Source organism: Ictalurus furcatus, chromosome 20 (genome assembly GCF_023375685.1).
Source record: "Ictalurus furcatus strain D&B chromosome 20, Billie_1.0, whole genome shotgun sequence".
In the NCBI taxonomy this organism is placed as follows: Eukaryota; Metazoa; Chordata; class Actinopteri; order Siluriformes; family Ictaluridae; genus Ictalurus; species Ictalurus furcatus.
In genome coordinates, this window is record NC_071274.1 from 12,161,886 (window position 1) to 12,181,283 (window position 19,398).

Genomic DNA, 19,398 nt, shown 5'->3' on the forward strand with positions numbered 1-19,398 from the left:
GATTTAAGCACCACTATACAGGCTTTGACCCCAAAAATATGGTCTTAAAAACTCTTTTTTTTACTGACATAAAAGGAAAACATCAAATAAGTCAGTTAACTTGTCTGCCCAAATAGGAGCGCAAAATAATTAAGTTATTTACTGAAAGATGTTAAATGGTGACACACAACACAATCCACCCTGCACTTTGTCAGTCAACACAGAAATGCAAAATAGTTGGGTTTATTTTTCAATTCAGTGTGATGAATACTTAATAATTTGCACCTTTTTTTTTTTAAATGATCCAAGAGAACACATTCCCACCTTCTTGCTTTCAACTGACCCATAAGGCTGTGGCTCATGAATTCATAGGTCAAAGTTTACCCACTTAAAGCTGGAGTGCTGCAAAATGAAAGCAACCAGTACCAGATGCAAATGCATGAACTTTCTCTTTCAGTGATTTTATTTGTGTTTTGTGTGACCATTGTTCTAGTTGAAAATGCAGAAAAGCGAAGTTTTCAGGCAACTTCTTTACTACTGTAGCAAGTGATCAAAATTAAATTCAAAATACATGTTGGAACCTCTGTTTATATCTCAGACTTACTCTATACTTTCTTATATTCACCAGTTCGAAAATACACTTTCTTGCTTTCCCCTCTCTTACCTTGACTCCAGACGAGAGGAAGCTGCTTGAGTGGACTTTGGGGGCAGGCGAGCGTGCACCCTGTGCAGCACCACTCTGTTTGGCTGACGGACTTCCTGAAGAAAAACAAATAAGAAAAAAAAATTAACTCGCTCAACTCACCACCTTATAGTTTTACATATGTGTACACACAACCAGAGAAATGCCCCACATTTTCAAAGAACTAAAGCCCACATCCATCCCTTTTCTTTTCTGGACAGAACACAGTGGACATGTTCACACCTTGTCTGTATATTTGTGAACACATTAGCGTGTCATACATGTGGGGGAAAGAAATATTGAACGCATCAACATTTCTGTCCAGTAAGTATATTTCTACTGAGGCTATTCACATGAAATTTTCACCAGACATCAGTATTAACTAAGAAATTCACAAATATAAAGAATTCACAACATTAAAGTCCATAAAAAAAGTTATGTGCAATAAAGTAGAATGACACAGGAAAAAAAGTATTGAACACGTTAAGAAAAAGCAGTTCTCCAAGGCAAGGTAAGGCAAGGAACCAGCTGAAATCCATAAGGTGGTAGAAAGTAATTCTACCTCCTATCTGTGCAAATTAATATCAGCTGGGTTAGTAAATTGATGGTCTATAAAAAAAAGCTTTTCGTTACCAAGTTGTTACACAAGAAACATCTCATGATGGGTAAAAACAAAGAGCTCTCCCAAGACCTTCACAACCTTGTTGCAAAACAGAGTATTTCAAAACTTCTGAATCCTCCACTAAGCACCATTGCAGTCATTATCCACAAGTGGAAGCAACATCACTCCATCATCAACCGGACACGCACAGGAGCTCCTCGCAAGATTTCTGACCAGGGAGTCAGAAGAATAATCAGAAGAGTAGCCCAAGAGCCAAGGACCACTCGGAAAGCGCTCCAGAAACACTTGGAGGCAGCAAGTACCATCGTCACAGAGAAAACAATAGGCAATGCACTCCACTGCTCACGCTCACCCTGCAAGGCTCCATGCACCTGAAAATTCTTCAGGAATTTCAAAGGAATGTTTCCAACATCTTGTGGAATCCATGTGCCAAAGATGCGAGGCTGTTTTGGAAGCAAAGTGAGGCCCTACCCAGTATTATTGCAGCGTTCCTAATAAAGTGCTCAGTGAATGTATGATAAACTAACTAGATAGGAGAAACTTTGGGATTGTTAATTTTCCAAACAAAAGATAAAGATACAAGGAAAAATGCAAGAATGAAAGGATGAAGATCTGGATCAAATTATACATAGAGGTTGAAAACCTTATGTGATTGTAACACTGACTCCCAGCTTTCACGATCACAACAAATTAGTCACTATAGCAACACACGCTCAGATCAGGAGCCTGGAAGAAAGATACCATTTGGTGCTATGTTATATAAAAAGGTTCTTTCTCTTTATTCAATTTTGATTTCTTCCCACTACATTAACAGCTGCAAGTTCTTTATTATACACTACTGAGTTTATGGTGAGATTTGCATTCCTGACATCTTAAGTAAAAATCATTCAAGTGAAAGATAATGGAATAATAATTAAAAACAACACTGTAACTATAAGTAAATGGAATACCTGTAGTGGGTGTGGTCATGCTGATCACTTGACCTTGCTTGTCAGCGATGAGGTAAGGGTTGTTGACAGATGAGCTGGTCTTCATGTGTACAGGGGTGGAAGTGGGTGTTCTAGACAAGGGAGAGTGACTAGGGGTGGAAATAGGGGAACCTGGAAAACACACACACACACACACACACACACACACACACAGATTTAATGCCAAGAAACTACTAGAACAAAACACTACTGCTGCTAATGGGAAATGTTCTCTTATCTAGATTTATCTATGCATCTATCCATCCATCCATCCAGCTATACATACATCCATCCATCTATACATCCATCCACCCTTCCATACCTCCATCCATCCACCCACCTATACATCCATCCATCCATCCTTGCATCCCTCCCACCAACCACCCTTGCATGCATCCATCCATGCATGTATCCATGCAAGCATGCATCCATCCATCCGTCTATGTCGTCCATCCTTGTGTCTATACATCCATCGAGCCATCATCTATGCATCCGTCTATACGTCCATCCTTGCGTCTATACGTCCATCCATCTATCCATCCACCCACCTATACATCTATCCAGCCACCCTTACATCCATCCAGCCACGCTTGCATCCATCCATCCACCTATGCATCCATCCATCCATCCATCTATGCATCCCTCTATACATACATCCATGCATCCACCTATACATCCATCCATTCATGCATGAATCCATCTGTCCATCCATCTATACATCCATCCATGCATCCCTCTATACATACATACATCCCATCCATCCCTCTATACATACATCCATGCAACAATCCATCCATCCCTGCATCCATCCATCTATACATACATCCATCTATGCATCCCTCTATACATCCATCCACCTATACATCCATCCTTGCGTCCATCCAATCCATCCCTCTATACATACATCCATGCAGCCATCCATCCATCTATACATGCATCCATCCATCTATACATCCATCCATCCATACATCCATCCTTGCGTCCATCCATCTATGCGTCCATCCATCTATACATCCATCCCATCCATTCCTCTATACATACATCCATGCAGCCATCCATCCATACGTCCATCCTATCCATACATCCATGCAGCCATCCATCCATCTATACATGCATCCATCCATGCATCCATCCATACATACATCCAGCTATGCATCCCTCTATACATCCATCCATACATGCATGCACCCACCTATACATCCATCCTTGCGTCCATCCATCTATACGTCCATCTATACATACATCCACCTATACATCCATCCATCAATCCATACGTCCATCCATACATCCATCCTTGCGTCCATCCATCTATGCGTCCATCCATCTATACATCCATCCCATCCATTCCTCTATACATACATCCATGCAGCCATCCATCCATACGTCCATCCTATCCATACATCCATGCAGCCATCCATCCATCTATACATGCATCCATCCATGCATCCATCCATACATACATCCAGCTATGCATCCCTCTATACATCCATCCATACATGCATGCATCCACCTATACATCCATCCTTGCGTCCATCTATACATACATCCACCTATACATCCATCCATCAATCCATACGTCCATCTACACGTCAATGCATTCATCTATGCATCCATCCATACGTCCATCCATCCCTCCATTCATGCATTCTTCCATCAATCCATCCATCTATACATCCATGCATTCCTCCATCCATACACTATCTATACATCCATGCATCCATCTATGCATTCATGTATACATCCATGCATTCCTCCATCCATCCATGCATTTCTCCATACATCCAGCTATCCATTCCCCCATCCATCCATCTATACATAAATGCATTCCTCCATCCATCCATGCATTCTTCCATCCATCCATCCATGCATTCTTCCATCAATCCATCCATGCATCCATGCATTCCTCCATCCATCCATCCACTATCAATACATCCATGCATCCATCTATGCGTTCATCTATACATCCATGCATTCCTCCATACATCCAGCTATACATTCCCTCATCCATCCATCTATACATAAATGCATTCCTCCATCCATCCATGCATGCATTCCTCCATCCATCCATTCCTCCATCCATGCATGAATGCATTCCTCCATGCATTCATGTATACATCCATGCATTCCTCCATCCATCCATGCATTTCTCCATACATCCAGCTATCCATTCCCCCATCCATCCATCTATACATAAATGCATTCCTCCATCCATCCATGCATTCTTCCATCCATCCATCCATGCATTCTTCCATCAATCCATCCATGCATCCATGCATTCCTCCATCCATCCATCCACTATCAATACATCCATGCATCCATCTATGCGTTCATCTATACATCCATGCATTCCTCCATACATCCAGCTATACATTCCCTCATCCATCCATCTATACATAAATGCATTCCTCCATCCATCCATGCATGCATTCCTCCATCCATCCATTCCTCCATCCATGCATGAATGCATTCCTCCATCCATCCATTCATCTATGCATTCCTCCACACATCCAGCTATACATTCCCCCTTCCATCAATCCACCTATACATAAATGCATTCCTCCATCCACCTATACATGAATGCATTCCTCCATCCATCCACGCATCCATCCATTCATCCCTCCATCCATGCATGAATGCATTCCTCCATCCGTCCATCCCTCGATCTATACATGAATGCATTCTTCCATACATCCATGCATGAATGCATTCCTCTATCCATCCATCTATACATGAATGCATTCCTCCATCCATCCATCCATCCACGCATCCATCCATTCATCCCTCCATCCATGCATGAATGCATTCCTCCATCCATCCATCCCTCGATCTATACATGAATGCATTCTTCCATCCATCCATGCATGAATGCATTCCTCTATCCATCCATCTATACATGAATGCATTCCTCTGTCCATCCATCTATACAGGAATGCATTCCTCCATCCATCTATACAGCCATGCATTCCTCCACCTATACATTCATGCATTCCTCTATTCATCTATCTATACATGAATGCATTCCTCCATCCTTCCATCCATTCCAATGAATCATTATACAAAAATAATGACAAAGGTTCTGTTTTCAATGGCATATTAACTCTCCTCCCATGGAGACTCACCAGATACAATCTTGCAGCTCATGGTGATTGGCTGAAAGGATTTCCCAGGTGACTCAGCAGGACTGGGTGCCTGTCCCTGGGGCATGATCTTACAGCTGGCTGTAATTGGTTGAAAAGCTGAGCTGCTATGAGAGCCCTGGGTGATTTTTTCTACACCTTTGGCTTGTGACCCAATTCGCTCAGAACATGACGATCGTCCAGACTCGCTCTTCACACCTGGGATAGAGGAAAGAGAAAATAACTAGTGCAGGAATGCTGCATCTAAATGGTCCCACTTGAACTCAAGTGAATATTCAGGATTTCAATGCAATTATTGAACTTGAAATGCCTAAACCTTTGTAATTAGTAATTATTCATTTTCCACTCTCGGATTCGAATAGAACTCCAATTGAGCACTTTTTATTAAAGGGAAGTACACTTGTTTGGTGAATCAGTTACTGCAAGTTACTAAAAGCCTAAATTTGCCTTACAGCTGATATTAGACAGCACATCAACTGTTGTAAGGAGCAAGTGCCTAATTAGAGTGATTAACAAAGTAGCTGTGCCTGTCTTATGTTTCACAATGTGACCATCACTATACTTGTGTGTAGAATGATCAGTGATCATTGGAAGCCTGGACAACTTATTTTTAAAATCACCATACCTTTCTCTAAGCTAGAGTCAGGAGACAGTTGAGAGGGTGACACAGCACGGCAGGAATTCTGGGAATTCTGACTTGCAGATTTTCCAGCCAATACGCCAGGGGCAGCTGCACTTGCCATATGAGAGGAGGAAGATGATGATGAGGAGAAAGAAGAAGGAAAGGGGATGAAGTCATCACCAAGGGAGTTTCTGTGTAACTCAACATCCACCACCTACAGAAAAGAAAAAATGAATCAAACCACCACCACAATGAGGCAGCCAACACAACAAACACGTGACTACAAGAGAGACAAACTCAGATTTGTGTTCGAGATGCACATCAGTAATGGCTATAACTACAGCAGAGCATTCAAATAGTCTATTTAACCATTTCTGGCAATCAAAAGGAAGACCAGGTAATTCTGCACAGTAATGCTGTCTTAGGGTTAAGTAAGTAAGCAAATATGGAAGTAAAATTGCACACGGATCCCTAAAACCTACAGCTGCACATAAACATTAGGCTATGCCACACTAGTTGTGTTACATCATAGTCAGCAGTTGGTTTCTACGATTAATGTGTAAGAATGAACCAGCAGTATGAGCTGTTTGTGTGTAATGGTGTCAATTGTTTGTGTGTGTCATGTATGCGTGTTTGTGTGCACAGTCTCGCATTAAGACTCCAATCCACAATAAGAAGAGCTGAAACCTGACTCAAGCTAATAAGACATGTTAACAGACCTCATCTGGATTGAAAGAAGTCTTGTAAAGTAGTAGTTGGTTTTTATTTTTATTTTTTTACAGTGTTTAAAAATCCATGCTACTTGCTAACTTGATAGAAAGAAATGTCGAAAAACTCAGTCAGTTCACATTCTCAATTTACTAGGTGCAGAATGTGTAAGCATGGTTGCCTCAAGAGTCCTAAAATGAAGTGAGCATTCGACAGACTCGTTGGAACAGAAATGAGGACCACTGACATAAAACTGCAGGCAACACGCCAGTCAAGATTTAAAAAAAACAACATTTTTGACGTATCAAATTAAAGATGATCATGTGCTATCCCAGAGTCTTCATATGGTCTCATACCGTCTCTGCTCCGAGAGTCTGCAATCCTGTGTATGTCCTGTCCAGCTGTGATGACACAGAAAAACAGAAAAAGTTCAGCAACTGATTGGTAACGCTGAAAAAACAACAACAGCCAAAGCTGCAATCAAAGATGAAATACTCTAAGCTGAGGAAGTTCCACAGTGAAAACCAACAGATATGCTTTCATCTCTCTCTGATTCTGTTCCTCCCTAAAACCTTTTCAAAAACCTGTTCTAAAACCTTTGCAACACCAAATCATCTTATCTTCAGAAGACTGCGAATCACAACGATGCTACAGCCATCCATAGCTGGGAGGGACAGCTCACTCATTCTCCTATCAATCAGAGAAACATGAGCCAATTGTGGACATCTGTGAGCTCAGATATGCGGGACAGTAGCTGTGTTTACATGGACAACAACAATCCACTCTTAAGCCGATTAAGACCATACTCTAAGAAACTACCATGTAAACAGCAATTTTTACTTACCTTAATCTAATTAAGGTCATAATCGAAGTAAGCAATAATCTAATTAAGACAGGTGGAGTACTCCTGTTTTAGTTGCATTATGGACGTGTAGTAGTGACATGTAAACACCTTAATCACATTATGAACGTCGTGTGGGAGTTTTCACCGCATTTTGCGACAGGACACGATCACACGCGGCAGTTTTACGTTTTACGGCGAACAAGAGAGTTCGGCTGCGTCCCAAATCACATACTTTCCTACTATAGGCCTGTAGTGGGGAAAAATACATGTATCTCGGCTACTATATAGACGGTAACTACGCGATTTGGGACACACCCACCGCTTCAAGCAGTTGTCTATTAGCACGTACAGCATGACAAATAATTAACTGCACTTAAAGCGTCAGTAAAAAAAAAATAAGAAAAAACGCCCAAAACTGTATACGGTACCATAACGAAGATGAACTGTATGTTGATACGTGAAATTCTGGAGGGACGTCGGACGGCGTGGCGCGGTGACGTAATGACGCGGGCTCTTAATCTAATTATTTTCTAAAACATGTAAAACGGGTACATGACAGGAGTATTCTAAAAGCGACTCATGTAAACACCTTAATGACATTATTACCTTACTTAGATTAAGGTCAATAATTAGATTATTGCTGTCCATGTAAACGTAGTCAGTGCTTTCCTCGGAGTGTGTTACTCTGCCATGTGACAATACATGAACAGCAGTTTGAAAAACGTGGTTGGCTAGCTTTACGTGTCTCTGCAGTGTTAGCTCTTCACCCTCCCTGGTGGGTAGCTGTTGTGTGATGGGGAGATTTAGCTAGTGAGTGGGGGTTCAAACTAAAAGACATTTCTAAAACTCTTATTTATATATATATATATATATATATATATATATATATATATATATATATATATATATATATAATATAATATATATAATAATATAATATATATATAATATATATAATATAATATAATATATAATATATATAATATATATATATAAATAACACGTATATAGACCATCTTAGTGATGGATAAAAAAAAAAAATAAAATTGATCAGTAAGAACTCTGACCTTCAGATTATGGATGATATCAATACGTTTGTTCCGCTGGTCTTTAAAGTGGATCTGCACACGCACAGGAAACTCACCCCATCCCCGCCGTGTCAGGTGAAACGGGGGTTCACTGCGCACACCCACACACACAGTAATTCTCTCAGAAGTTACTCAATTGAACATTAACTGTGTGAATATGTCACATACTATAGTTTCTGTTGTAGTAATAATTGTAGCTGACTGCAGTATAGATCAAATGTATTTATAAATGTCTACCAACACACCCAGCTTCAACACTGTGCTCAAAACGCGAAAAATAATAAAAGACAAAAGAGGCTAACAAACACAACTTGTATACACAGAAGACTTAATGTGTTAAATAATTATAAACATACACTGATCAACAATAACATTAAAACTACTCACAGGTGAAGTGAATAACACTGCTTATCTCGTTACAATGGCACCTGCCAAGTGGTGGGATATATTAGACTCTGTTCTCAAAATTGATGTGTTGGAAACAGGAAAAATGGGCAAGCGTAAGGATCTGAGTGACTCTGGCAAGGGCCCAATTTTGATGGATAGACGACTGGGTCAGAGCATCTCCAAAACAGCAGGTCTTGTGGTATGTTCCCGGTATGCAGTGGTTAGTACCTACCAAAAGTGGTCTAAGGAAAGACAACCGGTGAGCTGGTGACAGGGTGATGGGCAGCCTAGGCTCACTGATGAGCGTGGGGAGTGAAGTCTAGCCGGTCTGGTCTGATCCCACAGAAGAGCTACTGTAGTACAACTTGCTGAAAAAGTTCATTCTGACTATGATAGAAAGATGTCAGAACACACAGTGCATCACAGCTTGCTGCGTATGGAGCTACGCAGCCACAGGCCAGTCAGAGTGCCCATGCTGTGATGCTCTGGGCAATGTTCTGCTGGGGTAACTTGGGTCCTGGCCTTCATGTGAATGTTACTTTGACACGTACCACCTACCTAAACACTGTTGCAGACCAAGTACACCCATTCATATGATCAGTACTCCCTAATGGCAGTGACCTCTTTCAGAATCATAATGCGCCCTGCCACACTGCAAAAATTGTTCAGGAAAGGTTTGAAGAACATGACAAAGAGTCAGGGTGTTGACTTGGCCTTCAAATTGCCCAGATCTCAATCTGATCTGTGGGATGTGCTGGACAAACAAGTCCAATCCATGGCGGTCTGACCTCACAACTTATAGGACTTGGTCTGCTAAAGGATCTGCTGTGAACGCCTTGGTGCCAGATACCACAGCACACCTTCAGAGGGCTTGTGTAGTTCATGCCTCAATTGGTCAGAGCTGTTTTGGGGACACAAGGGGGGCCTACATAATATTAGGCTGGTGGTTTTAATGTTATGGCTGATCGGTGTGTAATTAAGTGCACTTGTTGAGAAGCCATTTTTCAGTAACTGGAGTTGAGACCCACTGTTCTAGCATGCTCAGAAGATCCAGTCTGTTTAGTTGACCACGTACCTGACCTCCACCAGGTCATTGGGTTTATAGCTGGGGTGCAGGAAAAACCAAACCTTCTTCACAAAGTGGTCGATGCTGGGCTCTTTTCGTGAACCTCGGACATACACCATCCACTTATGAGTGGACTGGTCATTCTCTTCTCTTTTATCTGGAGCTATATACCTGAGAGTGACAGACAGACAGAGACACAAAGAGAGAAAGATGAATAATTTGACAAAGACAAACGGACCATAAGAAAGAGAGCTGATACCATTATTTGTGTGTGAGTTGAGGTTTGTAACAAGACCTATATAAGAGAAATGATCTCAAACCACTGTTTTTAGTAGAATCATTTAAAATATTTCCGGCTACGATACAGATCTTTCTTTTAAATAACAACTTTTTTTTCAAGCTACAGGGATCAATATATAACGTGCATTTGTTTGAAGGCAGTCACTTACATTTATGCATGTAAATACCCTAATTTGTCATACATATTAAAAAAAATAAAAACAGGACAGTCTATATTGAAGTAGAGAAAGGAAGAAATCTCTCACATCATATGGACACATGTACATTAAATCTATGTAAGGCAGCCTGAAAAAGACATTTAGTTTTGGGAGCTGTTCCGACACAGCTCAGCTCTGGACTGCGTCAAGTTAACAGCAACGCCATTTAAGAACAAAAGTGTAATGGTTTTTTTGGGGGGTTTTTCCCATGACATTTTGACTAAATAAACTAAATTATGTTGTTTTACCTAACTCAATTCTGCTGTTAGGTAAGCTACACAGTTATTTCACAGTTCAGTGGTATATGTTTTCTCACTACATCATAGTTTTAATGGAGAAACTGTAGCTTCCTAACAAGTTTTTCACTGCTTTTCTTGTTAAAAATTGTCAACAATAATCACCTTGCTTTAACCCATCTTTTTAGTCATGTCGGTTCTTATAGAGCTGTGACCCACTTTGCTTATTATTTATGCTTGATCTGACCATGTGTAGAAAGACTTTTGTGTCTTTTGTGTTGGTCCTGCAACTGTATGTGTCCCACTTAATGTGTATATACTAATAAAATGACAGAAAGAATCTACTTGATGTGACTTTTCTGCATACGGATGAAGAATTCTTGCAATTGTTATATGACCATTGTTATCAAAAGCTCTGAAGCAAGTGGTTATGCAAAGATCTCAAACGTTTCTGGACAGCTACATGAGGTTAGCAAGATCGATCAGAGTATCAAATATTAACAACACCAGGAACACGAAGCAAAGACAAAAACATGATGGTACTCTACTTTGAAACGTTGCCCACAACGATGGTTTTCTTCACATAGAGTCGTGATGCCTCCTCTCCTGTAGTGTGGAATGTGATGTGCTGGTCTACAGGTGATGGAACACCAAATGTGTCCTGCGCAGATAGATATCCAAAAAAGAAAAAGAGATTTATACCTACGTATATTGTTTATAACATTATATCCTTGTGTTTCATGTGACATCACGCCATTTTGAGGACTTACTGCATAAATGTTTTTGTGTCTGTGCTTTATAAAGAAGCTTCTATTTCATGTATACTGATAACCGGCTGCCGTAATACACTTCACTACACACAATACTTTTTCAACAAGCAGCAGTGCAGTGGACTGTGCATCATGCTTTGTTAACTAGCTGGATACATTATGGGAGTCTAGTGAAGCCAGAAATTTGGTCCCAAATATGGCAACAGCAACAGAAAGATGACTGAAATGCTAGGATATACAGATCCCATATCCCTTATTATGAAATTTTACTCCATACACCTTGAGTGCTGTGAAAAAGTATTTAACCCATCCTGATTTCTTCTGTTTTGGTGTATATCTCATACTGAATTGTTTCAGAAATTAAAACAAAATCCAAGATAAAACAAAGGCATCCTGATTAAACACAAAATACAGTTTTTAAATGATAGTTATTTATTGGAGCAAAAAAGTATTCAATACCAACCTGGCCTGTGTGAAAATGTATTTGTCCCCATAGGTACCAATTCCCAAAATCTATGAAACTGCATTCATAATGGGGTTCAGCTGGACTAGACACAACCAGGCCTGATTACTGCAAACCCTGTTCAATCAAATCAACACTTAAATAGAACTTTTTCAACAGCATGAAGTTGGTTAAAAGATCTTACCCAGTAACACAGTATGACAAAATTGAAAGAAATGACGAGGAAGAAGGTGACTGAAATACATCAGTCAGAGAAGGGTTACAAAGCTATTTCAAAGGCTCTGGGACTCCAAAGAACCACATTATCTCCAAATGGAAAAACTCAGCACAGTAGTGAACCTTCCCAGAAGTGACCGACCTTCCAAAATTCCTCCAAGAGCACAGCAACTACTCATCCAGGAAGTAACAAAAGAGCCAAGGACAACAGCAAAGGACCTACAGGCCTCTCTTTCATCAATAAAGGTCACTGTTCATGACTCCACTATCAGAAAGACACTGGGCAAAAATTGCATCCATGGAAGAGTGGTGAGGTGAAAACCACTGCTGACCCAGAAGAACATTAAGCCTCTTCTGAATTTTGCCAAAACACACCTTGATGATCCTCAAACCTTTTGGGAGAATGTCTGTGGACTGATGAGTCGAAAGTGGAACTGTTTGGAAGACAGGGGTCCCGTTACATCTGGCGTAAACCAAACACCGAATTCCACAAAAAGAAAATCATAACTACAGTCAAGCATGGTGGTGGCAGTGTGATGGTGTGGGGATGGTTTGCTGCTTCAGGGCCTGGGCAACTTGCAATAATTGAGGAAAACATGAATTAGGCTCTCTACCCAAAAATCCTAAAGGAGAATGTCCGGTCTTCAGTCTGTAAATTGAAACTGAGACGTAATTGGTTTATGCAGCAAGAAAATGATCCGAAGCACAGGAGTAAATCCTAGTGCTAGAAGTAAGTGAAAGACTGATCTCCAGTTAAATTTTACATTACATTTATGGCATTTGGCAGACACCCTTACCCTGAGCAGTTGAGGGTTAAGGGCCTTGCTCAAGGGTCCAGCAGTGGCAGTGCTGGGATTTGAACTTATTTGAAGTCCAAATAACCACTTCCCCCAGTTATCGGAAGCATTTGGTTGCAGTTATTGTTGCTAATGGTGGCACAACCAGATTTTAAATTTAAGGGGCCAATTAGTTTTTCCACATGGGTGATAGGTGTTGGATAACTTTTTTTGCTTCAATAAAAAAATAAAAACTGTATTGTGTTTACTCGGGTTGTCTTTGTTTTATGTTGTGTTTCGTTTGAAATTCTAAAAGTTTACTATGAGATACACAAAAACAGAAGAAAACAGGCAAATACTTTTTCACAGCACTGTACATATCTATATATCTATATATCCTGCATGCAGCAATTGTACCCAGAGTATGCATCTCCTGTGTGTACCTCAGCCACCTCACCTTGCCTGTATTGCGTCCTGGTCTGTGCTCCAGCGGCCTGAATTCTTCCTCTTTCCAGCCCGGAGTGTCTCTCTCTCCTGGCTCTGTTGGCTGGCTCAGGGACTCTGTCTCCGAGTGGCCTACAGAGTGTGCCTCGGAACCCTGGTTCAAAGGGGACGACGAGCGAGACGGAGACTCCAGGAAGCGCTTGATAGCTGGATGATTCAAATCACTCATTGAGGACTTGAGGAGAAAAAAAAATTATTTAAGCGAAACTTAAACCAGCTCTCCTGAATAGAAACTGTAAAACTGGATTCCAGTCCCAATGTACTGCACATTGACAGTGACATGTCAGGGGTGACTACATTGCCATACATTCCTTTTGTATATAATATATATGTTATCTATACACACACAAACATTCTCTGCAATAACAGGGGCCATCAATTGGCAGACATCTGTCCATATTTGAAAACAGCAATGTATTTCTGTAGAAGAGACGATAAACATAATGGCTTTCTAACTTTTAAAAAAAAATTAACCAGCACAGGCTCCGTAGCAGATCATCTCTTATGGTTTATCCAGTCACATGCAGTTATGTGCATTGTTTAGCTGAAGGCAGCTCGTTGGACCAGAGACTAGTTACTGCGCTAGAGACATTAGGCCACAAATGGGACAACATGGTTGCCAAAAAAAAAAAAGGGGGAATTACAAAACCAGTCAGACAGTGATTCATCTGTTCATCTGTGGAACTAGTCAAAAGAAGTAAAGTGAGGTAAAGAACCAAAAGAGTCATTCTTCTTCAGTCACCTCTTTTATCCTGTTCAGGGTTGCAGTGGATATGGAGCCTGTCCAGGTAACACTATCTATGAGGCAGAAACACACCCTGGGTGGGACACTAATCCATCTCAGGCACCATGTACACACACACACATTCACAGCTAGGACAATTTAGTGTCATCAATCTCCCCACCAGAGTGTGACCCGACCTCATGATCCAACCGTGAAGCCTGTAGCTGTAAGGCGGCAACGCTATCCACTACACCACTGTGGATAAGCGTCCTGAAACAAAATGTCTTATTTATAGCGATGAACTAATTAGTGGTTAAGCATTAAAAGATAACTGTTGTAAGAATTTAGTTTTGTTGATTGCTTGATATATGAGCCACCTTGTGGGTGGCAGTGGCTCAGGTGGTAGAGCGGGTTGTCCACTAATCGTAGGGTTGGCGATTCGATTCCCGGCCCACATGACTCCACATGCGGAAATGTCCTTGGGCAAGACACTGAACCCAAAGTTACTCCCGCCGGCAAGTTAGCGCCTTGCAAGGCAGCTCTGATACCACTGGTGTGCGAGTGTGTGTGTGTGTATGGGTGAATGAGACACAGTGTAAAGCGCGTTGGAACCGCTAAGGTTAAAAAAAGCACTATATAAGTGCAGACCATTTGCTTATCTGGACATTTGTAAGTATGGAATTTTATGTAGCTGGACCTTCACAAACTGATCTAACATTTAAGGCAATTCATATTAACAAAACTTTATATCAGGAGACAACTCTAACATCAAAGGGAGTTCAGTTTTACCTCAGAAACTTTGGTAAGGCCAGCATTAGTGTAGTAACTGGCCACAATGCAGGCTCTCAGCTTGTCCATCATCCTCCTCGCCTCGTTCAGACGCTACAGGGAAGAAACGGTTAATAAAATCTCGTACCATTCGCATGCCAATTGTTTAATCTTCCAGTTCATGGAGAATGTGGTTACGACTGCATTACATATTATTAGACTTTTATTGCATTTATTTATTTATTTATTTAAATGTGCTAGTATATAAAGCCCGTAACCTTAGAATGGCATTTACTTTTATTTTATGCGTACACACACACACACACACACACACACACAATGTAACTGCATCAAATGCAGTTAGGAACAATCTGCCTTTATAAAACAGTACATACATAACATTGAGTCCATAAGTATTTAGACAGTCACACAACGTCTGTAATTTTGCCTCTGTACTCCACCATAATGGATTTGAAATGAAGCAATCAAGATGTGATTGGTGTGTAGGCTTTCAGCTTTAGTTCAAGGGGTTTAACAAAAATATTGCATTAACCGTTTAGGAATTATAGTCTCCCCCCCCCCCCCCCCAGGTCGCTTCATTTTCACAGGCACAAAAGTAATAGGACAATTGATTGATAAGCAGTTTCATGCCCTGCTTCCTCATTATTTCATAAGTTAGAGGAGATAAAAAGTTTGAAGTTGATTCCATGTGCTGAATTTGTATTTGGTAGTTGATCATGGAAAACTCATAATATTTGGATCCAAAGAGGTGTTGATGCAAGTGAAGGAGGCCATCATTAGGCTGAAAAAAACAAAACAGACCTATCAGAGAGATAGCAGAAACTTTAAGAGTGGCCAAATCAACAATATGGTACATTCTTAAAAAGATGGAACGCACTGACAAGCTCAACAACACCAAAAGGCCTGAAAGACCATGGAAGACAACTAAAGTGGATGAAGGCAGAATTGTTTCCTTGTTGAAGAAAAACCCCTTCACAACATCTAGCCAAGTCAAGTAGGAGTATCTTTGACAGAGTCTACAATCAGGAGATGCCTTCAAGAACGTAAATACAGACGGTTTACCTCAAGATACAAACCACTGGTAACGCTCAAGTACAGAAAGGCCATATTAGACTTTGCTCAAAAACAAAACAAAATAAAAACCCCAAAACAACAACAAAAAATTCCTGCCCAGTTCTGATGCAAGATTAACGTGTACCAGAATGATGGGAAGAGAAGAGTATGAAGAAGGAAAATAAGGGCTCATGAGCCAAACCATGGCATGGACATGTATGGCTACCAAATGGAACTGGGTCACTGGTGCTTACCGATGATGCGACTGCTGATAGAAGTAGCAGGATGAATTCAGAAGTGTATAACTCTATACTTTGTGCTCAGATTCAGTCAAATGCTGCAAAACTGATAGAATGGTGTTTCACAGAACAGATGGATAATGACCCAAAATGTACTGTGAAAGCAAGCCAAGGGCTTCTTAAGGCAAAGAAATTAAATGTCCTTAAATGTCTGATGACCTCAACCTAACTGTGCATGATTTTCACTAACTGTAGACAAAACTGAAGGCAGAAACACTCAAACAAGCAACAACTGAAGGCAGCTGCAGTAAAAGCCTGGTAAAGCATCTCATGGGAGGAAACTCAGTATTTGGTGAAGTCCATGGTTTCCAGATTTCAGGCAGTCATTGACTGCAAAGGATTTGCATCCAAGTATTAAACATACTCCTAATATTTATGATCATGTTAGTTTGTCCAATTACTTTTGCATCTGTGAAAATGGAGGGACTCTGCAAAAAAAGTCTGTAATTCCTAAATGGTTAATGCAATATTTTTGTTTAACCCCTTGAATTAAATCATGATTGCTTCATTTTAAATCCATTGTGGTGGTGTACAGAGGCAGAAATACGAAAATTGTCACTGTCCAAATACTTTTGTGATGCACACATATGCCAAAATATAATAAATAAATAAAATCAAAATTTTAAAAATACTTTGTAATATATTTTGTGCACTTCTGAACCATTTACACCTTCCAGATCTAATGTTTACATCTAAACGTTTAGCAAATTTCTTACCATCAAATTAAATGCATATCCTTGTATTTTCCCATAAAGTACTATTATGAGAATATTCTGAATTATGAGAAAGATGCAACAACAATATGCAGACAATAGAGTATCATCCAAAACCCAGTCACGAGGAGACTGGAACAGATATTTCGAACATCAGCAGAAATGAAAAAACTGAAAGCTGCATTAAAAAAAACAAACAAACAAAAAAAAAAAACTGTGGATGAAACACAGAGTACTCGCAGTTGCAGGCTTATATCGATACTGTCAACAATAACCAGGATCAGATAAACTGACCGAGCAAGTTCACCAAAGTCTTTAAAACTGACTACAATTTGCAGGATGTTAAATGAAAAAAGACTTCCAAGTCATAATTATAAATAAACAACAATCAAACAAACAAAAGACCCATACTGACATTAAACCACACAGACAGGTCTTACCTGGCCGATAACCTCAATCTCATGCTCTTTGTTCTTCATCTCCAGGGCAAACTGGTCTCTGATGATCACTTCGATCTTCTGTATTGTGACATCACGTGCTTAAAAACAAAAAACAAAAACACTTTATAAAGGCAGGGAGCATAACATTATTTCGCTGCCTAATAACTTTACAATGGCATCATGGGTTTCATAGTACACATCAACAACAGCAATGAAACTACCAGTGTAAGAGACTCAGAATAAGGAATAACACACAACAGAGTTAGTGTTACCACCCAAACAATGAATTATATTCCTATAACAGCATATCCCAAAGTGTTTTCTTCCTCTTCCACCACAAAAATTTGCCAACTTCTTTTTTTTTTTTTTTTTTTTAAATCTATTGATGAATGACAAGTCAGGTGTTTAACGTTGTGGAACATGAGACAAGATAGTTCCTGTTATCACTCATTTCCTCGCCAGCAAAACAGCAAAGTGGCTTTCAGACTGTTCTCGAGGCAGCAGTGACACTGTGGGTTTTAAAATCCAACCAGGGTTATGTATCAGGACTGGAAAAAGTTGCGAGTGCAGGTTTAAAAAAAAAAAAATTTGTTGGGGGTCAGATATGAAGGACAAACACAGGGCATGTTCATCGACATAAGAGCGTGTGTGGTGCTTGCACTTCATGATGCATTTACTACTTTCATTCCTTCATCATCAGTAACTGCTTTACCCTGGTTAGTGCCACTTGTTTTGCATAATGACAAACAGAACCAGCCAAGTTCATCAGAAAATATCAGGCATAAACAAAGATAACTGTGGGAGCAGACTGGATTGGTCAGAGTTCCTTGGGGAGCAGGAGGAAGTGAGATTAATATCAGTCCTGAGCACACCTCACACCCCTAAACACACACTACACCATCTGCACTGTGTATTTTAACTAACATGCAAAAATGACAACTTTTACCATTCTCTTCAAGTACTTTGCTCCTCTTGCTCTCCTGCACTTGGGTGATGTCCTCATAGTCTGGATCTTTATCCTCCAGTTTCCGTTTAATTCCTGACATGTCGGCTGATCTGAAAGCACTTCAACAGTCAGGGGTAAATGAGCTGCTTCACGTTTAGATGAGTAAAAAAAAATACATATACAATTTCCTTTAGACTGTAATAAACAAATAAGCAACACAGTGGATAATGATGATAATAATAATAATAATAATAATAATAATAATACTTAATTAACCGGCTCGTGTTGTCGTTACTACTAATAAACTGACAGCTCTTAGTGTCCCTCACACGGACCCTATTAATGTTAGAAATACAGCTCAGTTAGCTAGGTTAGCCAGCACGCTAAGTAATTAGCTATTAGCATGCAGCCTTTGCTTTATATGCAAACGAAAAACAAAACAAAAACAAACACATAATAAAAAGCATGACTAAACGCAAAGGCTCAATATTTACATTCGCATTAGTTTGTGCACAACAATGTAACAAAATAACGTTTCACTAATACCATAAGTTGGCTGTGAAGATTTAGCGGAGCTTAAACACTGTTCAAGCCGAAACCACGCGCTCAATGAACGGACACACGTCTCAGGAAACCTCGGTGAACTCCTGAGGCCTTAGCCTAGCCGCTCGCTAGCGTTTAGCTAGCATTATACTCCACTGACTATTCAGTATAAGATTAGAAAAAACATTTAAGCTACTGCATGACATATTATTTTACATTTTTACAATTTCCAAATCGCAATTTTACTGCACATTGCACTCAGAGCTATAGTTAATATGTGAAATAACTACAGCTAATGAAATCCCTAAACAAGACTGAATCTAACG

The 19,398-nt window shown here is 40.1% G+C and overlaps 1 protein-coding gene across 4 annotated transcripts in view; it reads right to left on the reverse strand.

The window, feature by feature from the left end:
- The window catches only part of yeats2 (YEATS domain containing 2), a 59,844-nt gene that overhangs the window by 39,730 nt on the left and 716 nt on the right, over positions 1-19,398 (reverse strand). For 2 of the 4 annotated variants that reach the window (XM_053651769.1, XM_053651772.1), the window contains exons 2-13: positions 18,530-18,648; positions 17,584-17,681; positions 15,079-15,171; positions 13,519-13,740; positions 11,385-11,497; positions 10,113-10,274; positions 8,630-8,741; positions 7,075-7,119; positions 6,014-6,224; positions 5,371-5,586; positions 2,234-2,383; positions 644-738 (exon numbers count right to left, since the gene is read on the reverse strand). In XM_053651769.1, the coding sequence (XP_053507744.1) occupies positions 644-738; positions 2,234-2,383; positions 5,371-5,586; positions 6,014-6,224; positions 7,075-7,119; positions 8,630-8,741; positions 10,113-10,274; positions 11,385-11,497; positions 13,519-13,740; positions 15,079-15,171; positions 17,584-17,681; positions 18,530-18,629 (1,617 nt within the window). In that variant the 5' untranslated portion in view covers positions 18,630-18,648. Of the gene's footprint in view, positions 1-643; positions 739-2,233; positions 2,384-5,370; positions 5,587-6,013; positions 6,225-7,074; positions 7,120-8,629; positions 8,742-10,112; positions 10,275-11,384; positions 11,498-13,518; positions 13,741-15,078; positions 15,172-17,583; positions 17,682-18,529; positions 18,649-19,075; positions 19,393-19,398 lie in introns of those variants that run through there. The other 2 variants (XM_053651771.1, XM_053651770.1) reach the window with 2 other exon arrangements.